General features: G+C 43.4%; 1 protein-coding gene across 1 annotated transcript in view; it reads left to right on the top strand.

Moving 5' to 3' along the window:
* wdr38 (WD repeat domain 38) overlaps positions 1-18,949 on the top strand; it is a 34,518-nt gene extending 15,569 nt beyond the window's left edge. Inside the window, exons 5-9 of the mRNA XM_072239995.1 lie at positions 3,025-3,105; positions 8,451-8,573; positions 12,172-12,321; positions 12,468-12,515; positions 18,477-18,949. Of these exons, the coding sequence (XP_072096096.1) occupies positions 3,025-3,105; positions 8,451-8,573; positions 12,172-12,321; positions 12,468-12,515; positions 18,477-18,593 (519 nt within the window). The 3' untranslated portion in view covers positions 18,594-18,949. The remainder of the gene's footprint in view (positions 1-3,024; positions 3,106-8,450; positions 8,574-12,171; positions 12,322-12,467; positions 12,516-18,476) is intronic.
* Positions 18,950-19,160: the final 211 nt, after the last annotated feature.

Here is a 19,160-nt window from a genome sequence, read left to right as displayed (position 1 = left end):
TACTCTCTACCACACATCTATAGAAGTTTTTCGAAGTATTACATGTCATGCCAAATTGTATACCTGTGTCATGGTCTATCCTAGAGGCACCAACAATTGTGATATCTGTGTGACACAGTTTAACAACCTTAACTGAACATTCAGTGAATCAGAATGGAGTTATTTATTTCGTCTCAAGGTTTGGTATATTACAATGTTATTATAAAATATACTGCAGGAGCAGAATTAGGCCACTTGGCCCATCACTTGTTCCATCATTTCATCATGTCCCTCCAACCCCAGTCTCCTGCCATCTCCCAGTATCCCTTCATGCCCTGACCAATCAAGAATCTTTCAACATCTGCCTTAAATATACATAAAGACTTGGCCTCCGCAGCTGCCTGTGGCAACGAATTCCACAGATTCCTCACTCCCTGGCCAAAGAAATTCCTCCTCACCTCCATTCTAAAAGAATGGCCCTCTATGTTTGGCGCAACTTTGTGGGCGGAAGGGCCTGTATTGTGCTGTAGATTTTCTATGTTTCTACGTTTCTATGTTTCTATTCTGTGTCCTCTGGGCTTAGACTCTCCCACCATAGGAAATATCCTCATCACATCCAGTCTATGAAGGCCTTTCACCATTCAATAGGTTTCAACTAGGTGACCTCTCATCCTTCTGAATTCTAGTGAATACAGGCCCAGAGCCATCAAACGCTTTTCATACAACAAGCCATTCAATCCTGGAATCATTTTTGTGAACCTCCTTTGAACCCTCTCCAGTTTCAGCACATCCTTTCTAAGATAAGGGGCCCAAAACTGCTCACAATACTCCAAGTGAGGCCTCACCAGTGCTTTATAAAGTCTCAGCATTACATCCTTGCTTTTATATTCTAGTCCTCTTGAAATGAATGCTAACATTGCATTTGCCTTTTTCACCACAGACTCAACCTGCAAATTACCCTTTAGGGAGTCCTGCACAAGGACTCCCAAAACCTTTTGTTTTGAATGCCACCCATACAGATCATTTCATCTCATCAGTGCTTTGAGGTAGAACAAGGTAAAACCATAAGACCATAAGATATCGGAACACCATGTCCTCTCTGCCAATTCATCCTGGCTGATCCATTTCCCTCTCAGCCCCAATCTCTTGCCTTCTCCTCATATTCCTTCATGCCCCGACCAATCAAGAATCTATCAACCTCTGCCTTAAATATACATGAAGATTTGGCCTCCACAGCTGCCTATGACAATGGATTCCACAGATTCACCACTCTCTGGCTAAAGAAATTCCTCCTCATCTCAGTTCTAAAAGGACGCCCCTCTATTCTGAGGTTGTGTCCTCTGGTCTTAGATTCTCCCACCGTAGGAAACATCCTCTCCATATCCACTCTATCAAAGCCTTTCACCATTCAAAAGGTTTCAATGAGGCCACCTCTCATTCTGCTGAATTCCAGTGAATACAGACCCAGAGCCAACAAACACTCTTCATATGACAAGCCATTCAATCCTGGAATCATTTTTGTGAACTTCCTTTGAACCCTCTCCAGTTTCAGCACATCCTTTCTAAGATAAGGGGCCCAAAACTGCTCACAATACTCCAAGTGAGGCCTCACCAGTGCTTTATAAAGTCTCAGCATTACATCCTTGCTTTTATATTCTAGTCCTCTTGAAATGAATGCGAACATTAAGAGTTGATTTGATCCATTAGGGGTTTATATGATTGATTAAGTTACAATTCTACTTGTTAATTGGAAAGTTGAGATAGTTCCTCATGAGTTTGTATTTTCAATTGTATTTTTATTTGAAATTATAATCGATTGGGTTTGCAACTTGGGGAGTATGGTAATGTTGGGGGAACAGAACATAGAATGGTGTAGCACAGTACAGGCCCTTTGACCCATGATGTTGTGCTGACCTTTCAACTTACCCTAAGATCAAGCTAACCCTTCCCACCCACAGAGCCTTCCCTTTCTCTATTACCCCTGTGGTTATCTAAGAATTTCTTAAATGCCCCTAGTGTACCTGCCTTTACCACCACCGTTAGCAGTGTGCTCCTTGCACCCACCACTCTCTTTGTAAAAATCCTACCTCTGACATCCCTCTATACATCCTCCAGTCATCTTCATAATTATGCTCTCTCAAGTTAGCCACTTCCACCTTGGGCAGAAGTCTCTGGCTGTCCACTTAATCCATGCTTCTTATCTTGTACACCTCTAACAAGTCACCTCTCATCCTCCTTCGCTCCAAAGAGAAAATTCCTAGCTCGCTCAACCTGTCACTCACAAGACATGCTCTCTAATCCAAGCAGCATCCTGGTAAACCTCCTCTGCACTCTCCCTAAAGATTTCTACATCCTTCCTATAACGAGGCAACCAGAACTGAACACAATATTCCAAGTGTGGTCTAACCAGTGTTTTATAGAGCTGCAACAGTACCTCACAGCTCTTGAACTCAATGCCCAGCTAATGAAGGCCAATGCACCATATGCCTTCTTAACACCCTATCAACATGAGGAGAGTGTAAATTTGCTTTTAGAGTCATAGAAAAAGGCCCTTCTGCCCAACAAGTCCATGCCAAACCATTTAATCTGCCTAGTCCCATCCCCTGGCTAGTCCTATCCCCTGAACCGTAGTCTTCCATAACCCTCCCGTCCATGTAACTATCCAAACTTCTCTTAAACATTGAAATCAAACTCAATGAGCCACTTGCACTGGCAGCTCGTTCCACACTCTCACCACTCAGAGTGAAGATGTTTCCCCTCACGTTCCCCTTAAACTTTTCACCTTTCACTCTCAATGCGATAAAAGTATAAGGATAATATTAGTCCTGATGAAGGGTCTCGGCCCGAAACGTCAACTGCTTATTGCCATCCATAGATGCTGCCTGACCTGCTGAGCTCCTCCAGCACATTGTGTGTATTGCTCTAGATTCCCAGCATCTGCAGTACCTCGAGTGCCTAAGGAACATTTGTAGACTTGGTCTTTCATCCCTTCTCAACCAGCAAAGAACTTAAACCATTTAAAGCCTTTTTCTTTATTTTAAACAGCTGGGCCAAGTTGTGAAGATCTTCTCAAAACATTGGAACGTTATTAAAGCCTGTGACTTTTCAAAGAATGGAGAATACTTGGTAACCTGGTTTACTTTAATGTTATACTTCACTGTGCTGTCAGTTGTATATAGCCCACTGTTATAAAACACCTGTTAAAGTGGAGGAAGCTGCAAGGAACTTTAAATGTGGTTAAAAAAAACCCAAACATATATGGACGGTATAAAGAACAGGCTGTCACGTTAGCATGGAGGTTAGCACAATGGCTTTACAGCATCAGCTGTAAGATTGGGCTTCACTTCCTGCTGCTGCCTATAAGGAGTTTGTACGATCTCCCTGTGATGGTGAGTTTTCTCCAGGTTCTCCAGTTCCTCCCACGTTCCGAAAGATGTCCAGGTTAGGGTTAGTAAGTTGTGGGAAATCTACGTTGCTGTCGGAGGTGTCGTGACTCTTGTGGGCTGCCCCCAGCACAATCCTCAGACTGTTGCCCGTTGATGCCTTTCACTGTATGTTTTGATGTACTTGTGACAAGTGAGGCTAATCCTTTCGCTGGAGAGCTAATCTGTAATGAATCACTTCGCAGGAATGGTGTTTGAAAGCTCAAGCAGACAGATGGAGTCTGATGCATTGAAAGCCAGGGAGAGAACTGGAGGCTTAAGTTGTGAAACCCAAGCACTGTTGAAAATGAATAAACACAAGGGATTCTCCAGATGCTGGAAACGCAGAGCAAACAAACAAAAAAACGCTGGAGGAACTCAGCAGGTCAGGAGGGGAATAAACAGTTGATGTTCTGAGTCAAGACACTTCATTGTGAGTCCTAATGAAGGGTTTCGGCCTGAAATATTGACTATTCGTTCCCAGAGAACCTCTGTATCTGCAGTGTCTTATGTCTCCAGTAGCTGATCGTAGCACAGTTGTGAATCGAAACTATGTGTTTGATGGGTCTTTGTTAAGAGGTGGTTAAGGAATAGGGGAACAAGGAGTATCACAAACACACTGAAGAAGGGCCTCGCCCCAAAACATTGACTCTTTACTCTTCCATAGATGCTGTTTGACCTGCTGAGTTCCTCCAGCATTTTGTGTGTGTTGGTGGGAACACAGAGTTAGGTTACTGGGCAAGTCAAAGCCAAGGCTGAATTTATTATCATATACACTTGTTGTAAAGTGCTTGCATGTAGTGCTGGATTCTGGTTACTAATTTTTTTGCTGTTTTGAGTGGTTTGACGGATGCAGACTGGGGTACTTCAGCAAAGGATGGCCCTGTGGCCAGCAGTGGCTAATACCATGGCACTGAACTGAAGGAAGCAGAATACTACTGGACTGCTGCTTTGATGTTTGACATTCTGTGTGTTGTTCGCTTGCTTTTGCTGTTTGCGCAATTAGTTCTTTTTTAATCAGCATTGGGTGTTTGATGTTTCTTCGAACGGGTTCCATGGTGCCTCTTTGTTTCGTGGCTGTCTGGAGGAGGTTGAATCTCGAAGTTGTGTTCTGTATACACACTTTGATAATAAATGTACTTTAAATCTTTGAATGTATGCACTGGTGTGAAGAAAAACTTACTTGCAGCAGCATCACAGTTGGTTGAGGAACCATTTCGAGCTCTCACCTCTCCCCCACTCTCCTTCACCGAAGAAGGCAAATTAGGGCAGAGAATTTGTCTCTTTGCTCTGAGCAGGACACTTCCAACTCTTCAAACACCCTTTGCTACGAGCAAAGTATCCTAGAGGTCTCCCCTTCATCTCTCCCTAGGGCAGAATCAAATGAATTAAAAAATGAAATGACTTAACAGAGATGAAATAAACAAAGGAATTACATTTTATGAACTTATTTATGGTAGTATTTTGGTTTACGTGCTGGGTGTGATACCGTGTTGGGTGACAGTAGTGTAGTGGGTAGCACAGTGCTTTACAGATTCAGCAACCTGGGTTCAATTCCTACGGCTGCCGGAAGCAGTTTATGCACTCTCCCTGTGATCGTGTGGGTTTCCTCCGGGTGCTCCAGTTTCCTCCCACAGTCCAAAGGCATCCTGGCTGGTAGGTTAATTGGTCATTGCAAGTTGTCCCGTGATTAGGCCAGGATTAAGTCAGGGGTTGCCGGGCAGCGCAGCTCAAAGGGCTGAAAGGGCCTATTCCGCATGTATCCCAATAAATAAATAAATATGTTTTGTGGGTGTACTGTGATCGGAGGAATGTTGTTTCGTTTGCTTGTAGACATTTATAGTCAGATGACAATAAACTTGAATTGCAAGTTGAAAACCTGGGATAAGCCACATGCAAAGGCTGACATATATGGTCAGGGAAATACATGACAAATCTAAAAGGTACTAGACAACCCGGTGACCTGTTAGGGCACTCTTTGAGAGAAGGGTAGTGCGGTCTGATGTGATGTGCTTTGGAAATTAAAGAAGAAAAACTCAGTTTATTAAAGAAGAAAGATGTGTAACAAGACAAATATAACTCCTCCTCACTTAACGAAGGGCACTTTTGATGACAACATTTCTGGTTGATCTGCCACCCTTCAAGAATACTCTAACGTTTTCATTTCTTTTCCCCCGGCTTAAAGCCACATACAGCTGACCGTGCTGGAATACCGGTTTCTCCAGATAAATCAGCACATTCTCCATGGTTTGGCCTTGTGCCTTATGTATAGTCACAGCAAAGTATGACTGTGTCGGGAACTGGCTCCACTGAAGAGGGACATCTTCCCCTTCTGAAAAATTGAGAGTAATTCTTGGGATCATGACAATGTCATTTTTGAACTCACCAATGTTTATCTTTGCTATGATGAGATTGTCGTGCATTCTTCCACCATCGTTCGCGTTCCATTGCAAAGCCTTGGTGGATTCAAGTTCCTCACTGAAATGATGGGAGATCCCTTCTTCAATTCCAGTTTATGTGGTGGCAAAGCAGAGAGTTCGACGGAATCAAGGAATTCTGTTGGAAAATGAGTGGCGTTGGCTCCTTCACTTACGGCATTGAAGGAGCAGTATTCTCTCATGATTCCAGGGAAGCATCTAATGCACGTGAAGTTTATTTTTCGCATCATTTCATTGAGAGGAACCAAGGTAGAATTCCTCGAGAACATTTCTGCAGGATTGTTGAATGTTGGGTAGATGAAATCAATGATTCTTCCACTGTTTTTGCTGGCAGAATCATATCTTCAGGTAATCCGATTTCATCGTTTTCATTTTTCTCAATCTTGTCTTCTCCAACATCCAATAAGAACTCAGAATATCATCCTTCTTCCTCACTCAATCGCACACTTCTCTTCAATTGAAACGTGATAAAGCTTCTCCATTTTTTTATGCCTGAATTCTCCACATCAGCATCATTTCCGCATTTCACAACTGCTAGAAGCTGACGGAAATTGCCACAGCAAATGGTTAAAATACCCCCGAAGGCCTCATTCTTGCCGCATACATCACGAAGAGTCCGGTCCATGGCTTCGAAGCTCTCCCTCCTAATCATGGGGCACTCATCCCAGACAATAAGCCTCGCATTTCGGAGTAAGTTTGCAGTAGTGGTGTTTTTATCAATGTTACAAAGGGCATCTTCATTGACCTTGAGGGGTATTTTGAATCTTGAATGTGCTGTCCTATCACCAGGCATCAATGTTACTGCAATACAGGATAATGCGACAGCAATAGCAACACTTCCATCTCCCCTAACTTTAGCCAGGATCAAGTTGATGATAAATGTCTTGCCCATTCTTCCTGGTGCATCAGTGAAAATCATTGAAGAGAGATTCCTTTCCAAGCAGTCGCACACATATTCATATACTTCCCTTTGCTCATTATTCAATAGGGGCTCCTTCTGTGAAACAAATTCCTGCTGTTCGTCTCTGTTGTATTGCAGTTCACGCAATAATTCCAGATTGCCAGCACTTTGAGTAATTGTACCGTTTCTTGGTGTTGGCAAGTTATATTCTTCAAGTGTTTTGCCCAAGTTCTCAAGTTCCTCTTGGAAATACAGAAGAGCTTATCCATGATGCCTTTCATCGATCATTATGTTAGGATCATTAATAGTTCTCTTCTTCATTTGTAAGAAATCTTCAGACATTGTATTCTTGAACTGGTTCCATAATTGCTGTGGATTGTTGATTTCAGTGTTTGTTAGTAAGACGACGAACAAATCTCATATTGCTCTGGGCATTCTTGTTCCCTCAGCCTCTTCCATAGTTTGTTGCCAATGATCGTCAGCTTGCAACAATCCTCTCTCTCTGCAGGCGTCTTTGAATGATGGAAGGATATCTCCATCATGTGTGTTCAATGATTCGAAAGATACTGGCCCCTTTATGTGATGAAGAAGAAGTCTCAAATAGTAGAGGTCAGCACTTTGTAGAGAAACGGTATACACTCGACCCAGAACATTTGCTTCAGAAATCCCGGAGTAGTCCTCCATTCTTTTCCCCATTCTCCTTCTTTCCCATCTCTTATTAGTCCAAGTGTAGAATCTGGGAATAGGGTGTTTCGAAGTACTTCATTACAATAAGATTTAAATATCTCTTATCGATGGGTCGCAGTTTGACCTGTCCCAATCCTGCACATGCTGATGGTGATTAGCAGAAAGTGACTGCTCGAAATAGAGCTGCCCTGCCCTTTTGCTGTGGTTGGTGTCGCTGCTGTGAGCATCGTGAGTCACTTCTGAGGCCGGCCGTGCGCAGGCGTCGTGGTGTCGTGTCGCGGTTTCCATGAAAGGTGGAATCAGCTCTGTGAGCATCGTGAGGCGCTGCTGTGGCTGGCCGTGCGCATGCATCCTGGTGTCGCGTCCCGGTTTCCATTAAAGCTGGAATCAGCTCGGGTTGTGGAAAGTGGGGTCTGTTGCTTGACGAGTGAGCAATTTTATACGAATATATAACCCTGAACTTTGCCTGCATTCTGTAAGTTAGAGCATTTTAAGTCGATTTAGTCAAAAAAAGTGCCGCTGTAATGCACCGTTTGGGCTAATTGGAGGTCACAAACAGACAAACAGAGCACGAGAATTTTAGTAGTATATAGATTATGAATCTGTTGGTTATCTGACAGTTAATGCATTCACCAGTGGCCTGGCTTCTGACCACATCTTCTGTTGTAAACAGACCCAGGCCTAGTTCTTAGTGCTGGGAATATTTTATTTAGGGTACAATGAAGAACAGGCCTTTCTAGCCTAATGAGCTGCACTGCCCGGTAACCTGGCTATTTAACCCCAGCCTGATCATGGACTACTTACAATGACCAATTAACCTGGTAACCGGTACGTCTTTTGTCTGTGGGAGGAAACTGGACCATCCAGAGGAAACCCATGTGGTCACAGGGAGAACGCACATACAGCGGAGGCCGGAATTGAACCCCTGAACTCTGACACCCTGAGCTGTAATAGTCTCGTTCTAACCGCTACGTACCGTGGCGCTGCAGATCCCTGGCGTAAGGTGTCATTTTCTTTCCGCAGGCCACCGGATCCTGGGATTCTACCGTCATCGTGTGGAACATACAAAGTCTGAAACACAAAAGGACTTTGAAAGGTCACACGAGCAACGTGAGCTGCGTGGCGTTTTCTGGCATTGGGATGCTGGTGAGCAAGTCTAGGGTTCGATAAGAAACAAGGGCTTTTCTCTTGGGAGTGACCGAGGATGAGAGGTGACTTGACGGAGGTGTTCAAGGTGATTAGAGGCAGAGATCGAGAGGGCAGCCCAAGACTTCTCCCAGGATGGAAATGATCGATACGGGGGGTTTAATGTTAAGGAAATTGGAGGGAATGTCAGAGGTAGGTTCTTTGTTTAGAGGGTGGTGGATGAATGGACACTCTTCCAGGGGTAGTGGTGGGGGAAGATACATCAGGGGCATTTAAGAGACTCTTAGATAGGCAGATGGATGATGGAAGAATGGAGGGTTATGTAGGAGGGAAGAGTTAGATTGTTCTTGGAACAGGTCAAAGAGTTGGCACAACAGTATGGGATGAGGGGCCTGTTCAGTGTGCTGTCGTCGTCGTCGTGGCTATCCCTCGAGGTCGAGGATGATTGTCCTCGTTCCATACAGAGTGAAGATGCCTGTGCGTGTGTTTGTTTAACGTGTACTTGACGTTGCACTCCAAGAGGCACACGATACTTCACAAATCAACCAACTGATTCCAATGGCTTGGAAACCACGACGATTGGAGCTGATAGATTTGTTGCAGCCTTCATCCGCCTTCACAGCCGTTGAGTTCGAAGTAGCTTCATCCGCCTGTTCCACCGTTGAGGTCGTGGTTGGATTGTTCTTTGTCAGGGACCTCACCCTCGACCTTACCGCCATGGGTGACCCTACCAGGAGCATAACTCCAGACGGCATTGCTCTCGGGATCACAGGACCACATAAGCTTCTCCACCGCGACAAGGTGACAATCCACAGAGAAGAGTGTGCTGTAATGATCTATGTTCTAAGTGTAGGAACTGAAGGGAGCAGTCTATGGCCCAGTGACTGAAGCCAAGGTGTGGTGTCACATGGTCCAGCTGGATTCTGGGCTGTAATGCTCCTTTACAATGTCACCTTGGTGAAGGAAGGCAATTTACTTCCTGCTTCTGAAGACTTATTTTGGGAAGTGAATGCACGTAAAGCAACATTGGCTAATATGAGCCCTTTGACAGCATGAAACTAATTCCCACTGCGTTTCACACGAGGCTTCTCTAAATTAAATTAACGTGCTACCTCCAAAAGCTTAGTCTAGGATTGGCCTCAAGAAGTTTCTTAACCACAGAGTTCTGAGCACTGTCCAGTTCATCTCGGAAACCAGCCTTCTCTCCACTGATTCCACCTACACTCCCACTGCCTCAGCAAAGCAGCCAACATAATCGTGACCCCCTCCTATTCTAGTCATTCTCTCTTCTTCTCTTTCCTGTTGGACAGAAGACACAAAATCCCAAGCGCACGTACCACCTGACTCAAAGGACACCTTCTTTCTCAGTGTTATCAGACTCCCGTACGGACCTCATACGCTAAAAGATAAACTTGATCTCCCAATCTACCTCATTGTGGCCCTGGCGCTTTAATTAGATTATGAGAACACTCAGTCCTCTTTTATTGTCATTTAGAAATGCATACATGCATTAAGAAATGATACAATGTTTCTCCGGAGTGATATCACAGAAAACAGGACAAACCAAAGACTAACACTGACAGAACCACATAATTATAACATCTAGTTACAGCAGTGCAAAGCAATACCATAATTTGATGAAGAACAAACCATGGGCATGGTAAATAAAGTCTCAAAAGTCCCCGAGTTGATCGACTCCCAAGTCCCCGATAGCAGGCGGCAAAAGGGAGAAACTCCCTTCCATAAACCTCCAGGCACCGTCAACTTGCCGATGCCTTGGAAGCAGCCGACACTGAGTCCGTCCGTCCGAAAACTCCGAGCTTCCAACCAGCCGTTCTGATACAGCCTCCTGAGCGCCTTCGACCTTGCCCAGGCATCTGAAACACGCAAAGCCGGGGATTTCGGGGCCCTCTGCTCCGGAGATTCCGGTTACCACACAGAAGCAGCGGCAGCGAAGCGGGCATTTCAGAAGTTTTCCAGATGTTCCTCCGTGCCCTCACGTCCGTCTCCATCAAATCAGAATTGTGCACGGTTCCCTACTTGACAGATAACAGACATCACCACCGAAGTGGCTGCACTTTATACGTGAAGTCAAAGACTGACGAACAAGTAATGTGCAAAAGAAGTCCAAGTGTGCACCTGAGCTGCACTTTCTCTCTAACTACCTTCCTCTTGCTACCTCAGTGTAATTATGTACGGTCTGATCTGCTGGACAGCACCCAAACAAAAGCTTTTCACTCAATCAGAATCAGGTTTAATATGTCATGAAATACGTTGTTTGCAGCAGCTGGACAGCCCAATACAAATACAATCCAATACATAAAAACTGTAAATTACAATGATAAATATATATATATATATATATTTAAAAATAGTGAGAAAGAGAGCTGAGAGGAAGTGAGGTAGTGTCCAGGCGTTCATTGTCCATTCAGAAATCTGCTGGCAGAGGGAAGAAGCCATTTCTAAAAAGTTAGGTGTGTGTCTTCAGGCTCCTGTATCTCCTCCTTGATGGCAGCAATGAAGAGAGGGCTTGTCCTGGGTGATGGACGTTGCTTTCTATAGGCATCACCTTTAGAAAATGTCTTTGTTGGTGGGGAAGCTAGTGATGTAGCTGGCTGAATTTGCAAAGTTCTGCAGCTGTTCTGATCCTGCACAATGGCTCTCCATGTATCTCAGTACATGAGACAACACTAAACCAATTCCTTCCTTCACTCATTCAGTGTTGTGTGAAGACAAGGTCGTTTAGACCACTAGATTCTTTTTTACAAGGTAGCTTGTTTGGAGGAGGGCTGATATCTCGGAGCATTACAGGGCAGGAGGAGGTTTTGGAGATGAGAAGAGGTGAGACCATGGAGAAACTGAGAATCATAACACGGCAGTGGTGTTCAATTGGATCCCAGTGTAGGTCAGGGCTGATGAGTGAACACGTACAGATGTCAGAGGTCCAGAGGAGCTTATAGAGGGTGAAAGATGGGCTATGTCTATGAGTACTTGAGACACCAGGAGGAAGGAGGCGACCACTTGTTATAGTGGCCCAACATGCCCCCTCTATAAATAATCCCTTGGGTTAGGAGCCGACAACACATGGTTTGAGAGATTAAGAGTTCATTGTTTATAGAGTATGAGAGGTCCATTTAAGAGGCTTATAACAGTGGAGTAGAAGCTGTCTTTGAATCTGCAAGTATGTGCTCTCAGGCTTTAGGCTCTGAGGCACGTCTATGACGTTTACTCAGCTCTGCATTGAACTGGGGCTGTGGCCTTCTCCAGCTCCAGCTTCGTGTCTTTCGTAAAACTTGAGTTCTGAACGCTATTTGCTTACATTTATTGTTTACACAATTTTTTTTTCTCTGCACACTCTGGTGTTTGACAGTCTATTTTTTAAAGGGGTTCTTTTGGGGTTTCTTTGTCTTGTGGCTGTCTGGAAGGAGACCGAATCTCAAGGTTGTATAAGGTATACATACTTTGATAATAATTGTACCTTCAACTTTGAACTTTGGGGAAGGGCGTGTGAGGAAAATGAAGCAACATTGGGTGGAAAGTCTGTCCCATGTTGTTTTAACCAACCACGTCAGATGCATCCCTTCTGATTGTCTCCTAGGCTTCAGGTTCCTGGGATAAGACGGTACGCGTGTGGGATCCAAGACGTGGGAGCCTTATCTTTGTCCTGGATAAGCACACTGGGCCAGTGATGGCTCTGGCATTCTCCCTGGATGCAATTCTGCTCATGACGGCAGCCCAGGACAGAAAGGTACGATGACTGAACAATTTCAACTCTCCCTGTCTGTTTACCCGTACCTGCTACTGCACCTCTACCTCAGCTGAAACCAGTTTTTCTGCTTTAGACAAAATCCAGAGATCTGTGGCCTGACTCACTCGTTTTATCTGCTCCTCTAGATTCTTATTTGGGACTGTGAAAATGGAGCCTGTGAGAGAATCCTCGAGGTAACTCCACCCACGATCGTTACTGTACCGTGGTTTAAGATGGCTGGTTCTCTCCCCTCGGTCAAAGGACAATTTAACAAGACTGTGATCAGGCAATATCTTTAATTGAGATCTTAATGTTCCGATAGAATCACCAATCCTTGCAGTTTTCCTCCCCTCATCCAGGCCATGCTGTTTTCTCGTTACTACCACTGGACAGGAGGAGCAAGTTCAAGTTCAGGTTTAATTGTCATTCAACCATACCCGAACACCCATGAATACAGCCGAACGAAACAGTGTTCCTCTGAGGCCAAGGTGCAAAACTCATTACCAACAGTCACACACAGCACAAGGCACATATAACACATACAAGGAGGCAGTAAACATACAGTCACACTAAAAATTTATATAATATAGCCCAAAACCTTTTCCTATCTTGATGTAATTATGTATAAGTCCATAAAACGTAGGAGCAGAATTAGGCCATCTGGCCCATCGAGTCTGCTCCACCATTCACTCATAGTTAATCCTTTTTACATATCTCCTCTTCAACCCCAGTTCCCAGCCTTCTCCCCATGACCTTTGATGCCATGTCCAATCAAGAACCTATCGGCCTCTTTACTGGGAGCTCCTCTTCCTTTTCTGCTCTCTAGGACTGAGACAAGACCTTAATCCTATTATTAAACATACATTAAGAATTTGGTTTCAGTTTCACAGATTTTTTTTGAATTAAATAATTTTGTCCCTTCTAGTAAAATATATCGTAATTATTTTTTTAAACCATCAATTTTAGATCAGGCTTTTTTAATCTGGAAAACCAAAGGAATAATAACCTTTTTGGATTTGTTTATAGGGGATTGTTTAATGTCTTTCACTCAGCTAGCGGATAAATTTGATTTATACAATGTACACTTTTTTAGATATTTACAAATTAGGAATTTTTTACGTACTTTGCTTTCAAATTATCCCTCTACTTATCCATCTAATATAATAGATACCCTCTTCCAGGTTAAATCACTCCAAAAAGGATCAATAGCTACAATTTATAAATGGTTATTGAATTTACGAATGATATCTAACGATAAAATTAGAGCTGCCTGGGAATTTCAAGAGTTGCTTTCAGGTAATCAATGGAGTAAAATTTTTCACCTGGTAAATACTTCATCTGTTTGTGCCCGTCATTCCTTGGTACAGTCAGGGTAGTGCATCGGGCACATATGTCAAAGGATAAATTAGCCTGTATTTTTCCCAGTATTAATCCTATTTGTGACAGATGTAATACTCAGGCGGCCACTTTAACTCACATGTTTTGGTTTTTGCATAAAGTTGGAGAATTTTTGGAAAGATGTTTTTAAAACCTTATCAAAGGTGCTGGGTCTGGATTTACAACCAAACTTATTTACAGCTATTTTTGGGATTATTCCATCGGAAGCAGGATATACTCCTGCTTCCGCCCAGCGGATGATAGCCTCTTCCACCCTTTTGGCTAGGAAAGCCATTTTACTTAAATGGAAGGACCATAACCCCCCTACCGCCTTTTATTGGTTTTCCTCTATCATGTCCTGTTTAAGTCTAGAGAAAATAAGAAGTCAGATGTTGGATACATCCTTTAAATTTGAAGAAATCTGGCGACCTTTTATTCAATATTTTCATATGATCTGATTTTTGTACTGATTCTCTTCCAGCTATTTTTTCAGAACCTTAGATTTGATCAGAGAGTCTCTCTTCTCTTGTTTTTTTCTCTCAGGATGGACTGCCCAGTCCTTTTTTTTCTGTTTAGAATAGTGTTTTTTTTAATATATAAAAATTTCTAATAGTCTTTCCTTTCTTCATAAATTGGTAAGAAGAGAATGAATTACATTTTTTTCTCTGTATTATACATTCTATATCAAATTTATACTTTGTAGATCAACACTATGTGTGATTCTGATATTGCTTATTTTACCTTCTGTATGTACTGTTACTGACATATATACCAGAGATATTCTCCTCTTGTTTGTATACACACTTTTTAAAAAAATCAATAAAAAGATTGAAAAAAGAAAGAGAGCAAAGAACCTATCAATCTCTGCTTTAAATACACCCAGTGACCTGGCCTCCACAGCTGCAGGTAGCAACAAACTCCACAAATTCACCACCCTTTGGCTAAAGAAATTTCTCCGCATCTCTGTTTTGAAAGGGCGCTCCTCTACCCTGAGGCTGTGCCCTCTTGTCCTAGACTCTCCAGCCGTGGGAAATATCTTTTCCACATCTACTCCGTCCAGGCCTTTCAACATTCGAAAAGTTTCAATGAGATCCCTCCCTCATCCTCTGAATTCCAGTGAATACACACCCAGAGCCATCAAACGTTCCTCGTATGATAACCCTTTTATTCCTGGAATCATCCTTGTGAACCTCCTCTGGACCCTATCCAATGCCAACACATCTTTTCTAAGATGAGGGGCCCAAAACTGTTCATAATACTCAACGTGAGGCCTCACCAGTGCCTTATAAAGCCTCAGCATCACATCCTTGCTCTTGTATTCTAGACCTCTTGAAATGGCTCATGACATTTGCCTTCCTCACCACCATCTCAACCTGCAAGTTAATCTTCAGGGAGTTCTGCACAAGGACTTCCAAGTCCCTCGGCATCTCAGATTCCTGGATTTTCTCCCCGTTTAGAAGATAGTCCACACATCTATTTCTAATACCAAAGTGCATGACCATGCATTTTCCAACATTTGCCACTTCCTCGCCCATTCTCCTAATCTGTCTAAGTCCTTCTGCATCTTACCTGTTTCACTAACACTATCTGCCCCTCCACCAATCTTTGTATCATCTGCAAACTTGGCAACAAAGCCATCGATGCTACCTGGCCTGCAGAGTTCCTCCAGCATTTTGTGTGTGTTACTTTGCAGCAACTGCAGATTTTCTCATGTTTCCTTTTCACTGTATCTTGGAACATGTGACAATAATAAGACTCTGTCTACGCTTCTTGCTGTCTCAGTAAAGCAGGCAAGACTCTATCCACCCCCACCTTAGACATTCTCTCTTCTCCCCTCTCCCATCACCAGGTAGAGGATACAGAAGCCTAAAAGCACGTACCACCAATCTCCCACTGTTATAAGGCTATTGAATGGTTCCCTTGCACAATAAGATGGAATCTTCACCTTGTTATGATCTAAACTTTATTGTCTCCCTGCACTGCACTTTCTCTGTAGGTGTTACACTTTAATCTGCATTGTTATTGTTTTCCCGTTCTTCTTCAATGAACTGTGTAATGATTTGATCTGTATGAACAGTATGCAAGACAAGCTTTTCACTTTATCTCAGTTCATGTGACAGTAATAAACTCAATCCATTCCATAACTTGGTTATTATTGTCCAATGTACGCGGAACAGTCAAAATCTTTGTTTTGAATGCCACCCATACAGATCATTTCATCTCATCAGTGCTTTGAGGTAGAACAAGGTAAAACCATAAGACCATAAGATATCGGAACACCATGTCCTCTCTGCCAATTCATCCTGGCTGATCCATTTCCCTCTCAGCCCCAATCTCTTGCCTTCTCCTCATATTCCTTCATGCCCCGACCAATCAAGAATCTATCAACCTCTGCCTTAAATATACATGAAGATTTGGCCTCCACAGCGGCCTATGACAATGGATTCCACAGATTCACCACTCTCTGGCTAAAGAAATTCCTCCTCATCTCAGTTCTAAAAGGACGCCCCTCTATTCTGAGGTTGTGTCCTCTGGTCTTAGATTCTCCCACCGTAGGAAACATCCTCTCCATATCCACTCTATCAAAGCCTTTCACCATTCAAAAGGTTTCAATGAGGCCACCTCTCATTCTGCTGAATTCCAGTGAATACAGGCCCAGAGCCAACAAACACTCTTCATATGACAAGCCATTCAATCCTGGAATCATTTTTGTGAACTTCCTTTGAACCCTCTCCAGTTTCAGCACATCCTTTCTAAGATAAGGGGCCCAAAACTGCTCACAATACTCCAAGTGAGGCCTCACCAGTGCTTTATAAAGTCTCAGCATTACATCCTTGCTTTTATATTCTAGTCCTCTTGAAATGAATGCTAACATTGCATTTGCCTTTTTCACCACAGACTCAACCTGCAAATTAACCTTTAGGGAATCCTGCACAAGGACTTGCAAGTCTCTTTGTACCTCAGTTTTTTTTGTATTTTCTCTTTATTTAGAAAATAGTCAACCCATTCTTTTCTTCTATCAAAGTGCATGACCATACACTTCCCAACACTGTACCCTGTCATTTCTTTGCCCATTCTCCTAATCTGTCTAAATGTTTCTGTAACTTTTCTACTTCCTCAAAACCTGCCCCTCCACCTATCTTCATATCATCTGCAAACTTTGTAACAAAGACATCAATTCCATCATCCAAATCATTGACATATAATGTGAAAAGAATCGGTCCCAATGTAGACCCCTGTGGAACACGGCTAGTCACCGGCAGTCAGTCAGAAAAGGCTCTCTTTATTCCCGCTCTTCGCCTCCTGCTAATCAGCCACTGCTTTATCCATGCTAGAATCTTTCCTGTAATACCATGGGCTCGTAGCTTGTTAAGCAGCCTCATGTGTGATTTGTCAGGCAAGATTTTCCCTTGAGGAGACAGTGCTGACAACAGCCTGCTTTATCATGTGCCTCCAAGTACCCTGAGACCTCTTCCTTAATAATCAACTCCAACATCTTCCTAAACACTGACGTCGACTAACTGGCCTGTAACTTCCTTTCTTCTGTCTCTCTCCCTTCTTGAAGAGTGGAGCGACATTTGCAGTTTTCCATTTTTCCGGAACCATTCCAGAATTTAGTGATTCTTGAAAGATCATTGCTAATGCCTCAATGATCTCTTCAGCCAAGCCTTTCAGAACCCTGGGGTGTACGCCATCTGGTACAGGTGACTTATCCAGCTTCAGACCTTTCAGGTTCCCAAGAACCTTCTTCCTAGTAATGGTAACTTCACACACGTCATGACCCCCAGCACTAAGAACTGCCATCATGCTGCTAGTGCCTTCCACCATGAAGACTGAGGCAAAATACTTACCCAATTCGTTGACCATTTTGTTATTCCCCCATTACTACCTCTCCGGCATCGTTTTCCAGCGGTCCAATATCCACTCTTACCTCTCTTTTGCACTTTATGTATCTGAAGAAACTTTTGGTATCCTGTTTAATATTATTAGCCGCTTTACTTTCATATTCCATTTTTACCTTCTTAATGACATTTTAGTTGCCTTCTGTTGGTTTTTAAAAGCTTCCCGATCCTCTAACTTCCCATTAATTTTTGCTTTATTATATACCCTCCCTTTGGCTTTTAAGTTGGCTGTGAGTTCTCTTGTTAGCTATTGCCGTGTCTCTTTCCTTGAGAATACTCTTCTTCTTTGGGATGTATATACAGCATCCTGTTCCAAACAGTATACACTGTTCCAAATTGCTTCCAGAAATTCCAGCCATTGCTGCTCTGCCATCATCCCTGCCAGTGTTCTTTTCCAGTGAATTCTGGCCATCTCCTCTCTCATGCCTCTGTAATTCCCTTCACTCAATTGTTCTACTGAAACATCTGACTTTAATTTCTCCTTCTCAGATTTTAGGGTGTATTCAATCAGATTATGATCACTTGCTCCTAAGGGTTCTCTTACCTAACAGAATAAAGACAGTAACAGAATACAGAAGAAAGTGTTACAGTTACACAGGAAGTGCGGTGCGGAGCAGAGCCGTGACAAGGTGGATTGTGAGGGCAAGAATCCAATACTAATACCAAGGTGTGTCACATGTTCTCAGTTTGTCCATATCTCCCGAAAACCATCTCCCCACTCCCATCCCACATGGTTTGGTATCATCAGCAGATTTGGAAATGTGACATTTTTCTCTGTTTGGCTGAATCATTGACAGAGATGTTTTCTATCCTGTGACAGGCCTCTCCCATCAAAATTGATTTCATTAAATGACCCTCTTTTATTTTCTTCTCCAGGGGAAGCTGGACGTTGTCACCAGTTGCCAGTTTTCTCTTTTTGAGACACTTCTGATCGCAGGAACCTCTACTGATGATCTACCAGTGACGATGCCTACCAGCAGTGTAGATAGTTAGAAGCCAACGCCCCCCACCCCAGCTCTCAGACTGAAACCTGATTCATCTACAGGAGTATTTCAACTGTTGGGCCTAAGTTGCAAACTAACTGTGCTGGCATCTGAATTAAAGTGACACGAATGTTTGTAAAGTTCAGATACAAGGACAATGGTTAAAAGACATTTGGAGAGTGTGCAGAAGGGTATTGATTGCCTGCCTGGACTAGAGGGTATAAGCTATCAGGAGAGGCTGGATGAACTCGGGTTATTTTCTCTGGAGCACAGTGCAGGAGGCTGAGGGGACACTCGATATAAGCAGTAAGCTGACTCCATATTCCTTCCCACTGCTCCTCTATCCCTTCCCCACCTGTAGCTCATAACTACAACTGTGCTAGGGGGAATTACTACAGAATCAAGAGGCTGCAGACGCTAGGACCTGGAGGAATACGCAAAATACTGGAGAACCGTAGCAGGTCAGCCAGCGTCCACGGAGGGACGTGGACGTGTAGGACCTCAACCCGGAAAGTTGATTTCCATTGTCCATTGGGTGGCACGTTAGTGTATTGGTCAGCGCAACGCTTTACAGTAC

Source organism: Mobula birostris, chromosome 22 (assembly GCF_030028105.1).
Source record: "Mobula birostris isolate sMobBir1 chromosome 22, sMobBir1.hap1, whole genome shotgun sequence".
Taxonomy (NCBI): Eukaryota; Metazoa; Chordata; class Chondrichthyes; order Myliobatiformes; family Myliobatidae; genus Mobula; species Mobula birostris.
This window is presented reverse-complemented; position numbering and strand designations above follow the sequence as displayed.